The sequence below is a fragment of the Anas acuta genome, chromosome 5 (genome assembly GCF_963932015.1).
Source record: "Anas acuta chromosome 5, bAnaAcu1.1, whole genome shotgun sequence".
Taxonomy (NCBI): Eukaryota; Metazoa; Chordata; class Aves; order Anseriformes; family Anatidae; genus Anas; species Anas acuta.
The window spans coordinates 26175237-26195518 of record NC_088983.1 but is presented as its reverse complement, the minus strand read 5'-3'; the positions used below and the strand labels follow the sequence as shown (position 1 = coordinate 26195518).

General features: G+C 38.5%; 1 protein-coding gene across 16 annotated transcripts in view; it reads right to left on the bottom strand.

Moving 5' to 3' along the window:
• Positions 1–709: 709 nt before the first annotated feature.
• Positions 710–20282, bottom strand: part of RALGAPA1 (Ral GTPase activating protein catalytic subunit alpha 1) — a 127842-nt gene continuing 108269 nt past the window's right edge. For 9 of the 16 annotated variants that reach the window (XM_068683319.1, XM_068683325.1, XM_068683326.1 and 6 more), the window contains 3 exons: positions 10944–11068; positions 3738–3852; positions 710–2150 (listed from right to left, as the gene is read on the bottom strand). In XM_068683319.1, the coding sequence (XP_068539420.1) occupies positions 2054–2150; positions 3738–3852; positions 10944–11068 (337 nt within the window). In that variant the 3' untranslated portion in view covers positions 710–2053. Of the gene's footprint in view, positions 2151–3737; positions 3853–6620; positions 9991–10271; positions 10303–10943; positions 11069–15888; positions 15980–20282 lie in introns of those variants that run through there. The other 7 variants (XM_068683320.1, XM_068683337.1, XM_068683332.1 and 4 more) reach the window with 4 other exon arrangements.

Sequence of the window (20282 nt, the reverse complement as noted above, 5' to 3'; positions counted from 1 at the left end):
GCTTGGTGGTTCCCAAAGAAACAAACTGATCCCAGCCCCAGCCTTTGTTAGAGCACGCAGAATATTACCATCTTTTCATTAGCATCCTCTAACGCAGCTATTTCTCTAGGTTTAGATTTCGTTACACCCAACAAAAGGCTCGCGTACATCTTGCCCGAAGGCCGAAAGCAAGCGAGTGTTTTATTTCAAACGTGCTCCGCTGACTTTCCAGTGTTGGTTGCAGGACCTGGAAAATACGAATTAGTGCGGTGTAACCTGCAGCTGCTGATGTTTGCTGCCTGGCCGAGGCTAAACTTGCAGCTTGCTATTCTCCCCCACCAGAAATAAAGCATCTCATTTTAAGTAGGGTGTTTTTCAATCATTTGCCGGTAACCGAGGTGCAGATAGCTGTGCCCGTTTATGCCACTCACTGAGTTCTCCCACGGAGAAGGTCACTGTGCTTTTTAAAAACATCACCCTCCTGTCTCTGCTCATATGGTCAAAGAAACAGGGCTACAGATGGCATTTACCAGAGCTGCGGACAAGTTTCTGATACAGCGTCCTTGCAGCGGACGGGGAGAGCTCCCAAGAACTAGTTGACACACCAAGCTTTTCATACGAATGAAAACCAAGCCGTGTATCGCACTTAACTGCTCCACGTGTAATTTGCTTTCCTTTTACAAATTGCAGTAGGAATCTAATCACTGAGGTGAATGACCAATATACAAAAGGTGGTAAGAATAATTTTATTGTATTATTAAATAGCATGTTTTCTCTTCAACCATTACAAATTTGTAGATACTACATGAATGACAATACATAATTTATATTTTTATTGTTGCCCATATCATATGATATATTTACACATGCAGTTAGTACGGATGTCATGCTACATTTTGTTAACAGCATCTTGTTGTTTGCCAGACTCAAAATGTGAGCATTTCATCTGCTGTAGGAAAATATCTCTGGATGGTTGGAATGCGTGTACTAACCTGCACTTACAGGGTTGGAATCATCAGCATTGCAGGTCAGCCTCCTGGAGCATGTTCCCTTTTCTTCCTTAGTACACAGCATCAGAGCAACGAATTTGTAACAGGAAAGTGCTTTTTTTTTTTTTTTAAATGTAAGAAACAATAATATACATCTAGACCCAGCAGCCCGGTGATAAAGGCTAAAAAACATGAGACTCAATGGCATTTACTATTGATAACACTTCCAAAAGCAAACATTATAAAAATATTTGGAAGCCAAGCATAAGTAGAATTTCAGCAGTGATTTTTTTTTCTTTTTTCATTTTTTTTTTCTTTTTTTTTCTTCCTTTTTTTTTCTGGCATAGATTATGGCACCACCTGCACAGTTAAGAAATGATACATTGCTTTGTGAAGAAAGAATTGGTGCTACTGGCAAGTTATTTTGTTTGGACACTGTAATGCTTGAAAGGCTGTTTAAGTATTTTATTCTTAACATAAATAGTCTGTACACAGCCTCTGCATTAATATTGTGACATCTGACAAAGACTTTACAAATGCAACTTCAATTTAAAATTGTACATTCATTTTCAAATTGTACATATTTCTTTCTTTGTTACAGAGAAAATTGCAGTGGGGCACAATAAATATAGTGTAATCAAACTGCAGTCTCCAATTCCGTATGTCACTCAAGATCAACCAGAGTTAAAAATGACTACTGGTAAGATATCGTAATCATCCAGGAAGGTAAAAGGTGCAGAGGACAAACTGCACTGAAAAAAAAAAAAAAAAAAAGGGAAGGGAAGGGGAGAAAAAAAAAAAGGCAGCCTGGAGTTTGATTAAAAACAAAAACAAAAACAAAAACAACTGAAAGCTAAAATATTAAAGTAAAATTCCAGTGTCACTGTTTAAAATAAACATACAGAAAAAGGGTATGCAGGGAATGGGGCACACACACACTAGAGATGTTATCCTTCAGCTGAAAGCTGCGAGTCATAGGAAGGGTTGCTGATGGCTGGTTACTAGAAAGCTGCAGGCATCTCAACACTTAGGACTTGTTGGCTGAGCCAGAGGAGCGGCGCAGTTTCATGGACATTCGGCTCTTGCTAGTCCGAGGAGACATTGGAGAGGCTAAGTCTGTTCCATCCACCTGTGCTGTTACTGCTGCTGGAGTTTCTCCCGGCTGAGTCTCTGGGCAGAAGCCTGCAGAGGACAGCAAGAACCAAACCCATCAGTGCTGCCTTCCACACGTGCAGCGTGTGAATCTATACACACAAGGGGCAGGTAGGAATTTCAGTGCTGTTGTCAAGCCCACAGCATATACTAGCCCTTTACCAGCTGTGGGTGATTGCACCGCACACGGAGCTAGCGACTGCCACAAAATCATCTCTAGAGAAAAGATGATGCCAGAAACCACCGAGCTGCAAGACTGCAGAGAACCCTCGGCGACTGAAACAGCACTGAGGTGGGCAGCGTCATCCTGCTAGCCAGGAGAACCGACCCCTCCAGTTCCCTGGTAGGGATGGGGAGTGATTATTCATGCCATCACCCAGAAGAATCCCGTCTATAATGAGAACATGAAGGGTAACGGCTCACTGCGCATGAAGGGAGTTCTGGGAATGCAGCTGAAAAGGTGGAGTGAATTGGGGTGAACTGGGAGAGCAACACATCTCCTCCCATCTAAACGTTAGTCAGTGCTTCAGAAGGCCAATTCCTACAGGGCCCACAAGGCAGAAGCTTGAACAGATCGTACTAAGTGGATGCACTACGCATCCCAATTTCTTTGTAAAAGGAACAAGATGAATTTGAGATAACGGCATGGCGTTTGTCACCCAGCACCCAAAGCTACTCTGCGGTGGGCCCTGAGTCCTCACCACGAGAGCCCTTCCCTTACAGACAGCCCAGCAGGACCCTCTGCCTCCGGTCAGCCTCCACGGAGGTACAGAAGGGAAAGGAGGCAACGTGCAATCTAAATTACGTCCTCCTTCCTGGGTGCAGAACTTTAACACTATGCACTCGCACGCACAATACCAAACTGCATTTTAATTGGCCGTTTGCAGAGACCGACAGGCTGATTGAACCCAATTACCTCAGTTGCCACTAATCACTTTTGAGCTGTATGAATTACGGGCAGAAGCTTAGTCCTGCAGAAGTCAATGGGAAAACCCCTGCTGACTTCGGTAAGCCAGAATATCACTTGCTATTTCTTCCACATCACACTATTACTGGTAATAATTTAAAATAATAGTGCAATAATCTGAACTGGAGATCTCACTCCCTCAGTTAACATTTCATATGTAATGGGCACAAAAAACATTCAAAACCAAGCACATTTCATTTGAAAGACTCCTCTAAAATAAAATCCCAGGTCATCAGGTAAGGAGTCTAAGAGTACCTCTAAAACACTGTCATAAACCTAAAGGATTTAGCGACCTGGATGTCCTCCTTGCCCGGTCCGTCATCTGCCTGCTCCAGAGGGACGGCCCAATACTTTCTGTCTTTTTCAAACCGACATGAGCCATTGAAGTGACAGGGAGGAAAAAGGGCTGTTATTTGTTCCCCAGCTGGTGACAGTAATTCTGTTCATGAACTAGGTACTTCATTGCCAAACAATCTGGAAAAGCATGATAATGCCTGACTCACTGTGCCTTATAAAAAAAGGCAAGCAGGGAAACATGCAGTCTCATTTTCTGAAATTCTATCTTGTTCTAATTTTACAAGGAATTAAAGCATTTCAAATGGTGGAAGATAGAGAATAGAAAATAACCGTTGTTGTTTTGCACAGCATACCATTCACAGCTAGCGTGAAAGACCTTCCGTTTCAAGCCTTTGCCCTTTACCTTGATGTGGCCAATGCTTTCTAGTGGAGGTTTTGGAAGGAGAAGAAATATCACAGCATTTCTTTCTTTGTTGAGAATGAAGAAGTGATGAGGAAGGAGAAGTGGAAAGAAGTGAGGAAGGGGGAGGAGAGAAGATAAAAGATAACAGGTGTGAGACATGAGACACGAACCGCAAAGATTGAAGGGTATTAACAGATGAGCACAGAAAACAGAATTTTGAATTTCATTATGTAATTGCTGCTCATGCTACAGGTTAAAGAGAATGATGAGTTAGTTATGTGCAATGAAGCAACAGCTCTGAAATCCAGCGTCATACTTACCAACTAAGCATTACAAGAAAAAAAGAAGAGAGAGAGAAAGAAAAGAATTCTATGACATTATCCAGATCCAGCAACCTTATTTCTAGCAACCAAAATACATCCTAAACATTGCCTGAAACGCTTTCTTAAAGTCTGTGAAAACAGTTCAATAGTCACACACATACACACAATCAAGAAGGAAAAACAAATGGCAATTTGATATATGGCTTCTGCTCCCCAGCTGTTTCACATTTTTACGTATGCAGCAATTATAGCCAGTCTTAACACAAGACTGCTGAAATCACATAAAGAAAAAAACATTGCATTTAAACTTGTTAGTCTGAGTCAAAGACTAAAGCCATACTGTGAAATTTTATCAAATGCTGGATAAAGAAAACCTTAAAACCCCAACTATTTTAATTAAGGCACTATTCCGGTCATATCTTTAAATTTTGCTTATAATTTCTGCAGACAGACATCAGAAAGCACAGATTCACATCTAATCCCGTATTAAAAAACTGATGTAGAGCTATTGAAGAACAGAAGTCATATGAAGTGATTTTCACATCTGAACATATCACACCAGAAGAGTGAAGAATAATGGCACTTAAAATATATTTAGTCTGGCAGCAATCAACAGGCTGATTAATAACTCAATTTCTTTAGATTTTAGATATATGTATCTATATATACATACATACGCACAGACACACGTGGATATTATATGTGATTATATAAATTTTGCAGGTTTTGTTTCCCCTTCAGTTTAAAACCTTCAGTGTAGAATGCTGTATCTTTATATCTTTATGCAGTGAAATGTTTAGTTATCCAAACTAAAAAAATAGGGTTAAATATGGAAGCCTTATTGTCAATTGACCTGGAACAAGAAAGTTCAATTCAAATAAACAAAATAAACATGTTAGCATTTTCAAAAATTTGAAAAATGTCAGAAAGTGATCCATTTTTTTCCTTCTCTTAGGCTTGACAACTGACCAGGCTAGCATGAAGCAATTTGATCAGCTATGATAGTTTAGGACCATAACACAAAGCTGTTTCTGTTGTTTGTGAACAACAAAGTTGTTCAGCGAAGTTGAAATGGGACACTTTCTTACTCTGTTTGAAGGTTTTAGGATCTTCTAAAGATAGTATGTTTGTTATTTGCCTCAGAAATGAGTTATTTAAATGTAAAATGGCACCCTAACTACAAAAACTGTGTTAGAAATGAACTGAGGTGGAGGGACCCAGGCGTACCACAGCACACCCGTTTGCATGACTCACCTCGCTCAACAATTCTGACTTTCAAAGAAGTAAAAATGTCACAGACCAGATGTCTGATAGGGTGCTGATATGCTGCTACCTGTTAAGACTTCTGGCTTTATCACACCAGTTGTCTGGAACAATGTTATCCTGAGTGCCATTTCTGAGAATGATGGCACAGGAAAATTTCACTTGTCTATGTTAATGCATTTTGATGGTTTTTTAATATACTTCAGCCTCCCATGTGGCCTCCGGGGAAGAGGGCAATCATTTTTGTACAGCTTCTACCCTTTGCCACTCAAACAAATACCGGTCCAAAGCTGGCCAAGCTATCAGTTATGCTCAGCAGAACTTTGCTTGAGTCAAGGCATTAAGTCAATAATTTTGGGAAAAGATGACAGGAAGCAAGAAGCAGATGCAGAGAAGAAGACTGCAGAAGCAGCTGCCAAGCAAGATGAGAAGCTGAGGAGGGTGGCGAGTGGCCTAAAGACCTGAGAGGCTGGAACTGGGTAGGAGAGAAAGAACTAAGAGCCAGACATGAGGAAAATGTACAGCAAGAAGTGGTTTATGGAGAATGAGCAGAAAAGCCAGTGTCCGATAAATCACAGAATGGTTTGGGTTGGAAGGGACTGTAAAGATCACCTGGGTCCAGCCACCTGCCATGGCCCAGGATACCTCCCACCAGATCAGGCTGCCCAAAGCCCCATCCAGCCTGCCCTTGAACATTTCCAGGGATGGGGCATCCACAGCCTCTCTGGGCAACCTGGTCCAGTGCCTCACCACCTGCTGAGTGAAGAATTTCTTCTGAATATCTAATCTAGATCTGCCCTCTTCTAGTTTAAAACCATTATTCCTTGTCCTAAATAAAGAATGTTCTTTAGAACCTGGCTTTAACCTACTAGATAAACCTATTCCTCTGTGTCATCAAATAGCTGTGAAACCCACTGGCAAATTTCCAGTCTTTACACTAAGAAACCTTCAGGCAGAGGTAAGACAGCTCATTATTGCACTACTTCAGTTTGCAGAACTTGGTGGTGGATCTAGAGGCTACAGCTTTGCTTACGAATCATACGGTGGTTAATCGGTATCAAGGAATTTCTCTTCTGCCCTGTGCCTTAAACAAAACAAAAATGGAAGGACTTACACAAGAAAATGTTGTTACAAGACAATAAATCTGTAAGGTCAAACATTTGAAAACTAGGAAATGTCAGGATTAAAACTGCACATGCTGCTTTAATTTCATCACCTTGTACGTATGAATGGAATTTATTTATTTATTTTTAATTGGACAGTCATATTCCTTGCTTTTCAGTGGAAATGAATAAAGTTGATCTGTTTGGGTGTCCATCAGTCCTCACTGGATTTATCACTTTGAAGTGCTGAGGATCCGCAGCTTACTACAACCCAAGTGGTCAATGCATGGGCAGAACAGTTCAGAAATGCATAACATTTCAGCTTCAGTCATCCAATGTGGAATTTTTGGAAATTTTCATTAAGTTTTGTGGGTTTCCTCTGATCTGGAATGAAAGCATTTCTTCCTGTGTTTGGACTGGAGAAGGAATAATGAGAAACTCTTCCCAGCCCTGCCAGACACACAGCCTTCAAACAACATTTCTGTTTTTAACTGCATTTCTGGTCACAAAGTTCAACCATCGCCACCAGGAGCGTTGCTTATCACCAGTGGTGCTTAGCACCATCAATCTAATATGCAAAGGGATAACAGGGCCAAAAAAGATGAACAGATTCTCTGTTCCAAGTTACACAGCAAACAAGCAGCAGATGCAGTTAAGATGCAGGCCATGGAACTTGAGATTTTCTTGTGCGAGGCTGAAGCACCACTACCTCTACATTCCTCCACTTCTCTGCCTGTAAGCTGGCATCCTCACTGACTTTGGGAGTGGGGCAGCAGGACTGGTCTGAACGCAGGCTTGAAAATGTAAGACGACTGTAGGGATCAAACAGTCTGCTGGCATCACAAGGAAAATGCTATGACCCTTTTTAACAAGGTTTACTATACTGAGGTACTATTTTTAGTAACAAGAAAGGAAAAAAAAGATGACAGAAAAAAACAAAACCAAATCATCAGTACAATTTCAAACTCAGAATCTTAGCATCGAGGGGTCAATAAGCCCTTCAATATCATTGAGTTTGTCATTGACGGTTTCCTCAGCCTACTCTGGTGTCACAGAAGTCTGATTTACTCAATAGCTGGATAGCAGGAAATATTATTTTGCGGTTAACTCTACTTACCAGAGTCAGCACAAAGTAAAATTAGGAGCAGCAACAGAATTACATTCTGTGATTAAGCGGGGATAAATCTCTTTTTTAAATAGAAAATAAGAAGAAGAAGAAAAAAAAAAAGCATACATTCACTACATTAGTCAAGTTCCTAAACCTGGGAAGATGGACTTTTCAGGTATTTTAACAGGGCAACCTAGATATCCAGATAAAACAGCAGCAGCCACAATTACTTTGTATCAAGCAGCAGCCACTCTAAGGAAGGAAACAGCTTTTGCTGAGGACTGAAGCTTTCATAAAATACACCAGTCTGAGAAAATACAGTTGGTAACTGGATGGCATAGTCTCTATTTGCTGACTGTCATAGTTCAAGTGAAGGATCTGGCATGCTGAAAGCAGCTCATGGAGTCACACCAAAAAAATAAAATACAGTGCTTGTTGATGGACTTCAGTAGCTTTGCAGTTTCTGTATATATCTTAGAAGAAGAAATTGTATATAGTATTTTAGAAAAATTAAACATACTTGACAACTATAAGCTTCAAGATCATGATCCAACTAAACAATCAAATCTAAAATAAGGAAATATTTTCTAGTTGCTTGTGGTCTTTTTTTTTTTTCATAAAAAGCAGATATAAATAAAATACTATATAAAAAAGTAATTGCAACATATTTTTAGAAGCTGGTCAGAAATTTTCGGATGACACAGAGATGTCTGGCAGGTAGCCTGCAAGGTTTTGAGTCGTCTTGGAGGTGATGAATGCATGTAGATGCCCAGGCAGGATTCCAGTGCCGATCCTATGTGTAATCCTGGCACCAGCAAGACCTCCGTACCTATCTTTCAATACAGCTGTCTGATGCATGTCTGGTAACATAGGGGTAATAAGTATTTTAGTAGTACATCAGGTGGATTCTTTTCTGGGATCACGGTCCTTCAAAGTTCAGGGCCATCTGCAGGCACCCTGGTCACAGGTCTGCCTTCACGAGAACTGGACACCAGTGGTTTGCCCACTAACCAAACCCTGGGGAAGCCGTTTTGGCAGATGACCGCAGTACTAACCTACACCTGCTTCAGGCTTTAGAGTCTGTGCTCTCCTGAGTCAGCTTGGAGGCAGAAGGTGCAGTGCTACTCCAGGCACTGTCCTGGAGCTGAGCACCAGAGCACCTGAAGCCCTGGACCCAGCATAGGTCAGCCCCGAGGGGGGGGTTCCTGGTATCCCCGTATGCAACAACAACCCAGTCAGCGAGCTCTGGGGAAAGGCTCTTGGATGCTGGGTCACAGTGTGCTGCATCTATGTCCTAGGGAGATCCTGGCTGCTCCTGGCATGGATGTGTTGGGCAGCTCCACCACTCTCCACAAAGTTCAGAAGAAGATGTCCCTTAGGGTAGGAGGTGACGTTCTCTGCTATGTAAACGCATGTGCATACACTCAAGTGTGAAATACATCACAAGTTCCTATTAATGAGATTCCTGCAGAAAATTAGTACCTGTGAGAGAAAGCTTAAGACTAAAATCAAGCTTTTCAGTAAGAATTTTTTTTTTCTAGATCAAGTTAGAGAAAGCAAGTATGACTTGGACAATTTTTAAGGGAATATAGGAATTGTCCCTGTTCTGTACTAGCTTGGTGCAAGGGAGAAAAGCAGCTCTGCTTCACCCCAAAAGAAGGAGCTAGGTGAACAGAGAATGATTTAGCCTGGAATGAGATTTCCAAAAGTGATCAGGCAGAACTGATAAGAGTGCACTAGAATATAGGATCTATACTAGTGATACGGAAGTGTCTGATGCTGAATGCTTGCTGAGCGCTTTAGGGAGGAAAAGTGGTAAGGACTGGTACCCCTGCTTATTGCTTCCAGTGTTTCTAGTTACAGATTTCTCCTATTCAAACGTTTTCATACATTAAATTAAATTACTATTTTTGTACTGATTTAATTAGTTTTAAATCACTGCCTTTTAATTTGGTTTCCCTTTGGTTTTGATGATTAGAACTGGCACAGCTATACACTTACACTTTAAAACTGCGCCTCATTTCCACTTACAGTTTATACCTTCACACAAAGCAATCTCAGTGTTTTAACATCTCTCAGTCACTCTTTCTGCAGTCCTAATCAGAACGCTTTCATAATTTTAAAAATTATTTCTGCATATTTTTGCAATTAAGAAACAAATTTTGAGATAATGACTTACCGAATTAATTCTTACAAAATTTATTTTATTTAGATTTACAGCTTTTTCACAGTAGCACTTTGATTTATTTGACATTAAATAAAGTTTTCTGAACAAAGAATTTCAAGTGTTACACATTCTTCTTCTCCTTCTCTCCTACGTTATCACTTCAGAATGTCTTACAACATCAATGAAAGACAGTACAGGGTACAAAACACACCACTGCCATCCAGTACTACTTGTTCATGCTGAGAAACAAAGGTCAAAACAATAAAGTGTTACTCATTCAACAACTGTCTCTACCATTAGTTACCTTAATCCCAGAACCAGTGTTAGTGCTTCATGCAGACCTGAGGTTAGTAAAAGACTAAAACTTTAAGAAGATGTAGTGGTCATTTCTCAATCAGTGTGAAATTCTTTTTAGTGTGAACAAGAGCAACAAGGAAAGTTTGCATACAATTTGGTTACAAGCTTAGTGCTCTAGTAAAAGTAATAGGAACAAAGGGTTTTTTTGGACACTTTGTCTTACCTTCAGATAAACAGAACTGATATTTAATGATCTAAAAAGAGGGGAAATAAAATAAATGAAATAATCATAAGGAGTTCAAGGAATTTCAGAACAGGAAGGCCTTGAGTTACTCATTTTCTTACCGATTTTCTTATTAGTAACTGAAAATGCAGTATCCTCTTATAAACCAGGTATTTTAGCGGAAAGTAAAAATCACCTTAAAAACAACTTTGCAACTAACAACCTGGAAACAAAAGTGGTGATCACAAGGCTCTCAGGCTTCTAGTTTCAAACTTTACATTCTAAAAATGAGAGCTTAAAACTTTCTTATAGGAAAAGTGTGCTTACATTAAAGAATTTATCTATTTGGACTAACCAACATAAAGAAGTACCAGCACTTTCAGATTTTATACAGGAGAATGCAATAAAATTCATTGTAAAAATATAGAATCTGCTTTCTATGTTCAAGTAGCTTGCCAAATCTTAATGCCAGACATTGGCCCATGATGCCAGACAACAGAATAAGGAATTAAAGGCAACTTTGCCCAAGTTCTCAAAATAGGTGCATACAGTCTTTCAGATTAAGGGTAACTCTTAATGATATGTAAATGTTTGAATTTTTATTCTTTATAAGTAAGGATACTGCATTTCAAGTAAGACTGTATAAAAACAGTTCTTGACTGTACTGCTTACCTGTGTCCGAGGGCAAATGGTGGTAAGGTGCTGGACAGAAAACCTGCGCAGCAAAATCCTCAAATGTTGTAGGTTCTAGGTGATGCTGGACAATTGTTTGCAGGTAGCGTGCTCTCTCCTCATAACTGGTTTAGCCAAGAATTAAGGAACAATTTACATCATGTACTGTAACTGCTAAATACCAATGCCAAGTAATTCAGAGTTCCTATTTTTGTTAAACACATATTGTGTATTTCAGTGACAGTACATACTTAATTTAACTCTACATAATTCTGAGATTATCTGATGCACTGTAGTGATATGAGCTGTACAGCACACAAGGTCAATGTGAACCATTATGGTTAAACCATCTCTTTTTCAAGTCTCATACATTACCTTCTGAAAATCTTTTCCAACAGCAATGTAAATATTCTCTTTAAAGTAACCATTTGGCTGCAGTTTGGTTACAATTAAATACAAAAATCTCACAATTTTTAAGTGAATAGCATGAAAAGTAACAGATGAACATTAACACAATCATTTATTTTGCACTTTTCAATAACAAACTCCTTCCATAATCCCTAAACACACACGCAGTTAAGATAAGTACATAGCTAAATTTGAGTATTGGGAAAAACACCTCATCCATTATGCTATTAAAACAAGCAAGAATATTTGTAAAGAACCTGCAGGACCCTTAAATACTGGCTAACAGGGTGTCGGCAGGGCACTGACAGCAAAATACTGTACTTCTTCCTTTTCACTGCATTCTCCTTCTCTGATATTATTGACAAGAGACCAGTATCTTGAAGTGTTGCTGCTTTTGAAGAACCCTCTCCAGGCTGCTTGTTCCAGCAGGCCTGATTGTGCTGTTAGCACAGAGTGAGCGAGAAAAAGAGAGAATATTTCTGCTGTTCATGAAAGCAACTATGGAAATGGCTGTCAAAATGTAGAGCAGCAGGCAGCAACATACAATTATCAAGAAAAACTCCCATGCTGACTTCATGTCGTATAGTTCCTGAACTGAGAAATCAGTTAACCTTTTCTCTCACAACTTTCCAGGTCCTCTGGCAGGACTCAATACTTTGAATGAGGGAGACCTTCTCAACTTTTCTTACGTAACCATAAAATGATCAGGATTTTTTCCTGGCATTTATGCTTGTGCACATTTTGTTTTCATATTTTATTTGTAGACAGTAAGATCAACTTCCTATTTTTTTCCCCTAGAAAAACAAAAACACAAAACAAAACAAAACCCCCAAAACAGAAAAACCAAACCAAACCAAACCAGCATGCTGTGGAGAAATGCATTCAGGATCAGTTCAGGAAGGTTGGAAGTTCTGACTTCAGGTTTGCTGCTCTTTTTTGGGGTGTGGGAGGGGAATCAGTATCTTGCATCCTGCACACATCTTTTTAGCAATTGAAACATGAGAACAGTGACAACTTTTTTTTTTTTTAATACCAAGTGCTAACATTTTAAATAACTAACTATACTGTTTTCAGTTATGATGATCAGTACAATTCTCAGCCTTAAATTACAGCTGGAAACAACAGCCTTCATCTTAGCTATTAAAACTATACCTCAACTGTTACAGAACTTTTCCTATGAAACCTTCCTGTCCTTGTTTTCTGTACAATATTTACAATAGATATTTCAGTACATCTAAATATGAAGGAATGTAAAGAGAATATATTATCTGAAAAAAAAACTTTATAGCGAATAACATCATCTTTGTTGTATTTCCTGAGACCATGACTTGCTTACAGAGTGAAACTGTGAAACAATTGTCCCTCCAAAATTTGTGTTGCAAATTCCTTCTGGATCCTCAGAGACCTGAAACCCAGCAGAATTCTCAATCTGGAGAAGCTATAACAGAAGCACGGGGACAAGAGAAAATATAAAAAAATCTCCCATTGTAGAGGTTCTTAGGTTGGGGGATAAACACAGTATTGAGCCTTAAGAGAGGAGAGTAATATAGCACAGTTTTTAAGAGGCTATGTATAAGTGGTAGAGGATGAAACTGATGGTTGAAGTCTAAATAATACTACGTATCTCACAACTTGTTGAAAAGCACTTTTTTCATTGGGGGAGATTCACAGCTGCTGAATTTTCTGCAGTTAATAGAGTCCTTTGATTCACAGCAGTGCCCCTTGCACAAAAAATACTGGCCTTTGTGTATTACCAGAAACTAATTTTCTATTTGGCTGAAAAGGGAAAAATGGGGTTATTGCTTCTCCCTCCTACAGAGCTTTTCATTATGCCTGATGCACTCAACTTCTAAGCTCTTCTGAGAAAAAAAAATAACTGAAGAGGCAAGAGGTAGAAAAATGAGCTTGTTAGCACATTAGAAGTGAAGTATCTTGGTGGGCCCTAGAAATTCCCAGTGGTGTGTTAACTTATCACTCTATGCATGCTGGCACTGATAGTCTCCCAATTGATCACTCTCTTTTCGCACCAAAGGTGCTGCCAGGAAGCAAAGGCTGAAGGCCCACAGGAGAACAGGCTGCTATCAAAACAAGCTGTTTTTAAAAGTCTGCTTGAATGGGTAAAATGTTTCTTGAAAAAGTAGGGTGGAGACACCTACCTGCTTTTAAAATGTTCTACTTTCAGAGGTCTCTAAAGGAAACCTTTTAGTTTATCCTATTACATCCAAAGCTTATACACAAATAAGGCAGAAATGAAGGAAAGTTACTACTTTGAATGTGACAAGGACTTTCCCATTCTCCAATCTACGTGCCTATCTCCTAACCAAATAGAGAAGTCTTGACACAGATGCTGACTGAGGAGGATAATGATGTTTTTGTTACACAATGGAGAGGACATGCTTATATCAGTTCTACAAGACGAATTCAAATGCACACTTAGCACACCTGGAGGAAAGTAATTCAGCTAGCCAGGTTACTTTGCGTTTTAGCAATCCACAAAACCATCTGCACTGGGTTAATAACAGAACCCCGCTTAAAAAGGAACACAAATCTGAGGCGAAAGCCAAGTCCAAGGCTTGCAGCATTCTGCACTAAGAAAGGACACAGTCTCCTCAGAAGAACAGCTCTTCTGTTAGAAACGGAGTAGCTGAGATTTGGCTACTTATATCTTCTATTCACTCAGACTTTAGGAACATTCTAGTATTTTAAACTCCAAATTGTCATGCTTTTGTGGCTGAGATAATCTAGTTCCACACTGCACTTGAATGCAACTATCTGCAAGAGTGACCATAATCCCATGGTAGTTAATTTCTACATTACTTCTAATAGGCTGGACATTTATTTCTTTAAAATGCTGCTCTCTAGGGAAGAGTTATTAGCACCTATAAATTGAGTGGCACACACAAACTCAATGGCTAGTAATAATAGGGCAATGCAAGCAGTATTCTTACTGTGAGTGGATGTTGCCACTGGCATCAGCAATTAAGATGGAATGGGAAGGATGCACAGACAAACCAATGGGGAAAGAATCTGGCACAGAGAGTGACTAAATGCATAAACTAACAATGCTCCGAGCTTTCTGCTTCCAAAGAAAATGCTAACCAGAACAAAAGAGAACAGATAAAAAGGTAAGATACCCATTCTTTGTACAGGCACCCACCCAAATCTGTTGGCTAAAAACTTGCTGATGTATAATCCACAAAAAGCAAAACAACAAAATAAAAATCCAAAGATTTGAAGAAATGACTTCATTATACTTTTCCAGAAGTTACTGTTATGAAAAATATGATCAATACAGTAGAAAAATCAGAAATTGTACCTTTACAGGTCATTCAGGATGTAGTCACTGCAATTAAAATTTCATTTGCATTACAATCCATTTTACTTATTCTCCAAATCTGCAATTACTTCTAATGATACTGAAAATACTGTACTTTCCATTACTACAGACATGAGATCTTTTTTAGACCTGTTGATTCACATTTGGGAGCAAGCACCAAAATTCTGGCTGTCAGATCACCTACTCGCGCTTAATCTGCCTGGTAACAACAGTTCACGTAATAGCTCTTCATCAGCATTGAGTGTATTACTTTTTTAAACAAAACAAAACAAAACAAAACAACAACAACAACAAAAACTTAAGGTCTCATTAAATTCCTATGGCAGCATACACCTAAATCTTCAGATTCTTTCTGCATAACCTAGGCTAGAACTTTTTCTAGCCACCTACGTGAACAATTTGTCTAGGGTCCTACCTCACATCTCAGTTGCTGCCCTATGCTTTTTTTTCCCCTCAATAAACTAATTTTTATCTACCCAGAACAGCTTACGGCCCACGTTCTGAACATCCCACTTAGATGAGGCAGTCTCTTCAAATATCACCATGAATCTGCCATTCCCTACTGCAAACACAAGTTACTTATTTTAACTTTACAGTTGATACCTATTTGGTCCATTTGATCAAAACTACTCTTACCTGCTGTTAACACAACCATTCTCACTCCCATGGCATTTTCAGACAGGCACTTCTGTACTTTCTTTCTTTGCCTAGCACCAGGTCTCCATAAATGTCCACAAAACCACCACCCTTTAATCCTCCTCCCTTTGCTATTACATTTATCTAAAAAGAAACAAAGAAAACATCTTGGAAGATTTATATCATCTGTTGGTGTGTAGATCATGCAACTACTCATGCTGATCACTGCTATTTCATATTTCCCTGTATTTTGTATCTGCATTCTTTTATTGTCTTCATTTTTATATTTAGCTTTTTGATTTCAAACAACAAACATTTATCTTGTCTATATACCATAAAGAGACTCTGGTCTATGGGAAGGGAATATATGTGCCACAATAAAACAAGTGAAATATTTCTCTGTGCTTTTTCATCCATCATCTTTTTCCTTCATATCCAAAACAATTCCTTCAAAGATCCACTTGTTTTTATCCATGAATTTGTCGTCTTTCCATTTGATGAGGAAATCTATTTGCTAATTACCCACATCTCTCAATTTGTCTTCAATTTTCCTTTCTTGCAATTTGAACCATGCAAGCTCTATAAGATCCTGTATTGCCCAGCCTCTTCTACTGTCTTCATCTTTAAAGTCCTTACGTTGTCCATCTCCTCATAATCATTTTTGTAGAGTTACTGTCTCATTCTAAATACTGGTTTTCTTCCCATTCTTATTTACACCTGTCTAACATCAGGAAAAACTCTGCCTGTAAGCTTTAGAATTAAATAATATGTTTTGCAAATAACCTATTAGCTCTTTATCAATTAAAGAAAACTGGATTCCCGACTGGTATGTTATCATCATCCAGGGAATAACAATCTCAAAATTTCATTAACCTGAATCCGAAAAAAAAAAAGAAAAAAAAAAGCAGTTTCAACATGGAGTAAAATTCCCATAACTTTAATCAAGAATGTGGCACTTCACAATTCTGTAACCTACGTGATAGACTCATTAAAGGGCTAGAGAAGAAATTCTAGTATCTGCTCCCAAGACCATCTGATAACAAAGGCTTCCTGAGCAGTGACTGGAATCCAGGGACTCTCCTCTCCCAGGGAAGTACCATAACCACTGGTCTCTACAAATGAGCATGGACTTTCCCTGTGATGCAGAGTATATTTTATGGAACAAAGAACAATTTCAGCAATGAACTGAGCATGCCATATTACAAAAAGTCCTCAGTCCCAATGGCCAGAGCAACACCCTTGCAAGAGGCAGTAGATGTGGCCTCAGCACTGGAAACCATTCTCATTTCCTGGATGATTGATGCAACTGAGTTGCCTCCTGTTGTTTTTGTGTGGGCTCTAATCCAGCGAGCACACTTTCAAAACTCCTAGCACTGCTGCCTTACAGACAAGAAGAATAAAGAAATGCCTTCCTACTTAAGAGATAAAGAGAGGTATGAACTGGGTGTGTGGCTATTCAGGAGATAGAATGGACTTAGGCAGCTCTAGCGTGTGCTGAAATGGACAGGTTTCCAGGGCAGGGTAGCAACAGAAGCTGCAGATACCTGTGGACATCAGAGGCATCCAACACCAGGCATTCGCTGTGTGGAGATTCTTAGCACCTACATTTTAGGCTCAGGCACCTCAAAGGGCATTCAGTAGGAACTTGGGTTAGACTGACTTGGTCAGTAGTTATATGCTGAAACACTCTCAAGACTGTGAAAAAAAATACAGAAAATGTTTTATTACAATGGATTTCCTAAGCTGTATCTGGGCGGAAAGATTATGCTGGGGAACATATTCAAAAACAGAAAAATTAAAAAGGGCTGAAGGCACAGTTTATTAATATGTTTAAATAGTTATGGAAGGATTTATAATGCTTGAAAAATCTCTTTAAAAGGTGAGTATGTCAGTTGTTCCAAAGAATTTGAAACAACTGCATTTGTGAAGTACCTAAAGTCACCAATGGCAGAAAATCTGTAATTTCCCAGCAGTCTGAAGAAAGTATTTACCATTTCAGATAAAACAATAAAAAGTCATGCCACAGCTTCCAGTTTAACAGATGACTACAAGATCATTTCTGGATGATTTAAAATGCATCAAGGTTACTATAGTTCAGGAAATACCCTACAACTATGAAGTTCCAAACTGCAGGCCCAAAGGTGCTACAGCCACTTCTAGACTCTCACTGATGGGCTGGGTAAAGTAGACTGAAAGCACAAGTGGAGTTTTTTTTTTTTTTTTTGAGAAAATAATTATGAATTTTAACATAAATGTTGACTGTCATTTCCAAAGACCCATGAAATGGAGTAAAAATGTTGTTTTTTTTTTTCTTTTTACATCACTGTCTGTATCATTTACACAAACTGAACAAAAATCAAAATATCAAATACCTTCATGAAAGTTTTTGTCATAAATCACTTGTGCTGCTTATATGTATGTGCACACCTGTGTAGGTTCACAATGTAACTGCATATTGGCATATGTGATCACAATACTGATGGTATGTAGCATCTGAGAGTCTTTGATTCCAATGCTAGGAAAAAGAGATTTTTTTTTGATGATTGCTTAGAAATAGCTCTTTGAAAAAAGACAGAGAATGCATTTCTAAATAGGAAGACGGACCTTTTCAGGTTAAATTACAAACTATTGTCAGAAATACATGTACAGCTGCATCTCTGGCAGTTCCAACTGTTAGCAAAATCATCTAAGAAGTCAATATATATTGATATGATTGCGGAGAGTATGACTTTGTCAGCCAGGCATTTGGAAAGTAATTTAGACAAGCAGAAGCCAAAGTACTACTTCCATCCTTAACTGGAAAATGAAAACCCTCCACCCAGAGTTACTTGCTTGTAGGGTCAATGGACACCTGTTTTTTTTTTTTTTCGATTGCACATACACTATTTATATGAAAGAGATCAATAATATTTTAACAAAAGCTACATAAGATGGCACCCTTTTGTTTACATTTGCCCCCTCATCAGATTTAGAAGCTCACTTCTTCTTTGCTAGGAAAAAACCTGTAGTATTGTCAACAGTCAAAAAATGCTCCCAGGGTATTAAAGACCAAAGGAAAAATAGAAACAGCGAGGCACAATAAATGGCAGATGTTGGTAGAATTTTTACATTTCTTGCTCCCTGGCCTGAAAAGGTGTGCAAAACCCACAGAATTAATTGCTACAATTTGAAATTGCTACAATTTGAGGTACTTAGAATGAAGAAAATGTCTATTTTATTGGGCAGATTCTTCCTAGTAAATTACAATTCCTGACACCAAAATGTGAAAAGAGGATTGCCTTCAGAAAAAGACAGCAAGTACAGGTTAAGACCAAGGTTTTAGAGATGAAAGAAAAACTTAGCCATAGCAAAATTTGACTTTTAAAGGAAGACAGGACAAAACCCAGACATCATAGAAATTGAATTTTTTTTCTGGGAAATCTCACTCTGAAAGAAGAGATTGTGCAGTGGTTCTCAAACCAGCTGAACTCATACTGAGTCACAGCTATTTGTACTCTTTGTTTGCTCTTAGAATTAAGGATGTAAGTTGGGCTGCTATTGATCCAGTGTTGGAAGCCCTGCAACTAGCTGCGTTTTGGACGTAGGTGGGTGATCAGTATCAACCGGCAACACTGAGAGGAATAGTTAAAGTTCTGTTTTATTCTGAAAATTGACTCTGTAGAAGTGGCATCATGGTGTTCCCTACTTACTGCATTTCAGTGATTTCCACATCTACTTTGCACAGTATACAAATAAAGAGATTCTTTTTTCCAGCTACAACTTCTGTTAACTCAAGTCAACTAGAACTCTCAAAGTCGGCATGGACTCTTTTCTGCTCCTTAAATACTGCCAATATTGAAAATTACATGTAGGTATTTTGCTCTGTGCAACTGTTTACACAGATATGCAGTAAATTACAGCAGCTTCTACATATACGAGTTTATCCTCAACACTGATGATTCATAAAGTAGAATTCAGTTTATGATTCCCATATCTGATGCAAGTTATTTAGGTTAAAGCAGGAAAAAAATTGCAATTGACACCTGCTTCACACGGGTGAAGGTGAATTATATACAACAATCTACTAGGTGGCATAGGTGTCTCATTACAAAAATCAAAATTACTATTAAAATCAAGTAACAGACTACAGAATTTAAGCAGAGTACAATATCTAGCACCCGTAATGAAACTCTTTCAGAAAAAAATGTAACTGCCAAAGGGCTTTCTGAGGCAATTTCTAAGGTATAATTTCTTCGTGATGAAAAATAAGGAAATATGCAATAGATATATCCATACAAATGAATCCCATCATTCCAGATTTTGAAATTTGTTTTCAATGCATATACTTGCATAATTCCTTAAATGAACATAACAAAAAGTAGTAGTTATTTTTTACACTATTAAAAAGTTCAATATGTTTTTAATAAATTAAAGTTTTGAGGAAATTATAACAACACATTTTTGCCATTTAGAGGCTTTTTTTTCTTAATGAGTACTAATCTTACAGCTAAAGGAGATTAATTCTAGTGTATCTACCCTATAGTTAAATGACTAAAAATTTTGCAAGGCAAGAATAGGCTAGATAAAGTTGCAGCCACTAAGTGCTTCTGAGTCAATAATACTGTCTTCTGTCTAGTTTACTGCCACATTACACATTGAAAAGCATTGACTTTATCTGAATTTATATGAGAACCTGCATTTTTACAGTGTAAACACTTTCAAAATTGGTAAATTATTGCAAGAAATGATAATTGATGCTTAAATTTTCATTGGAAAGCCCAGTACTGTCCTTCTAGGAACGTCCTTGGTATATCATTTATTTTTATGTTGTTCCATCAGACCTTACAGCTAACTAAATTCTTTAGTGGTTTATAACATCTTCTGTGAAGAAAAAGCTGTGATTCATCAGAGCAGACAAAGCTGGGCTTTAATCCATTCCTATAACCATATTGCCAAGTCTATATTGTTTACATTGCGTC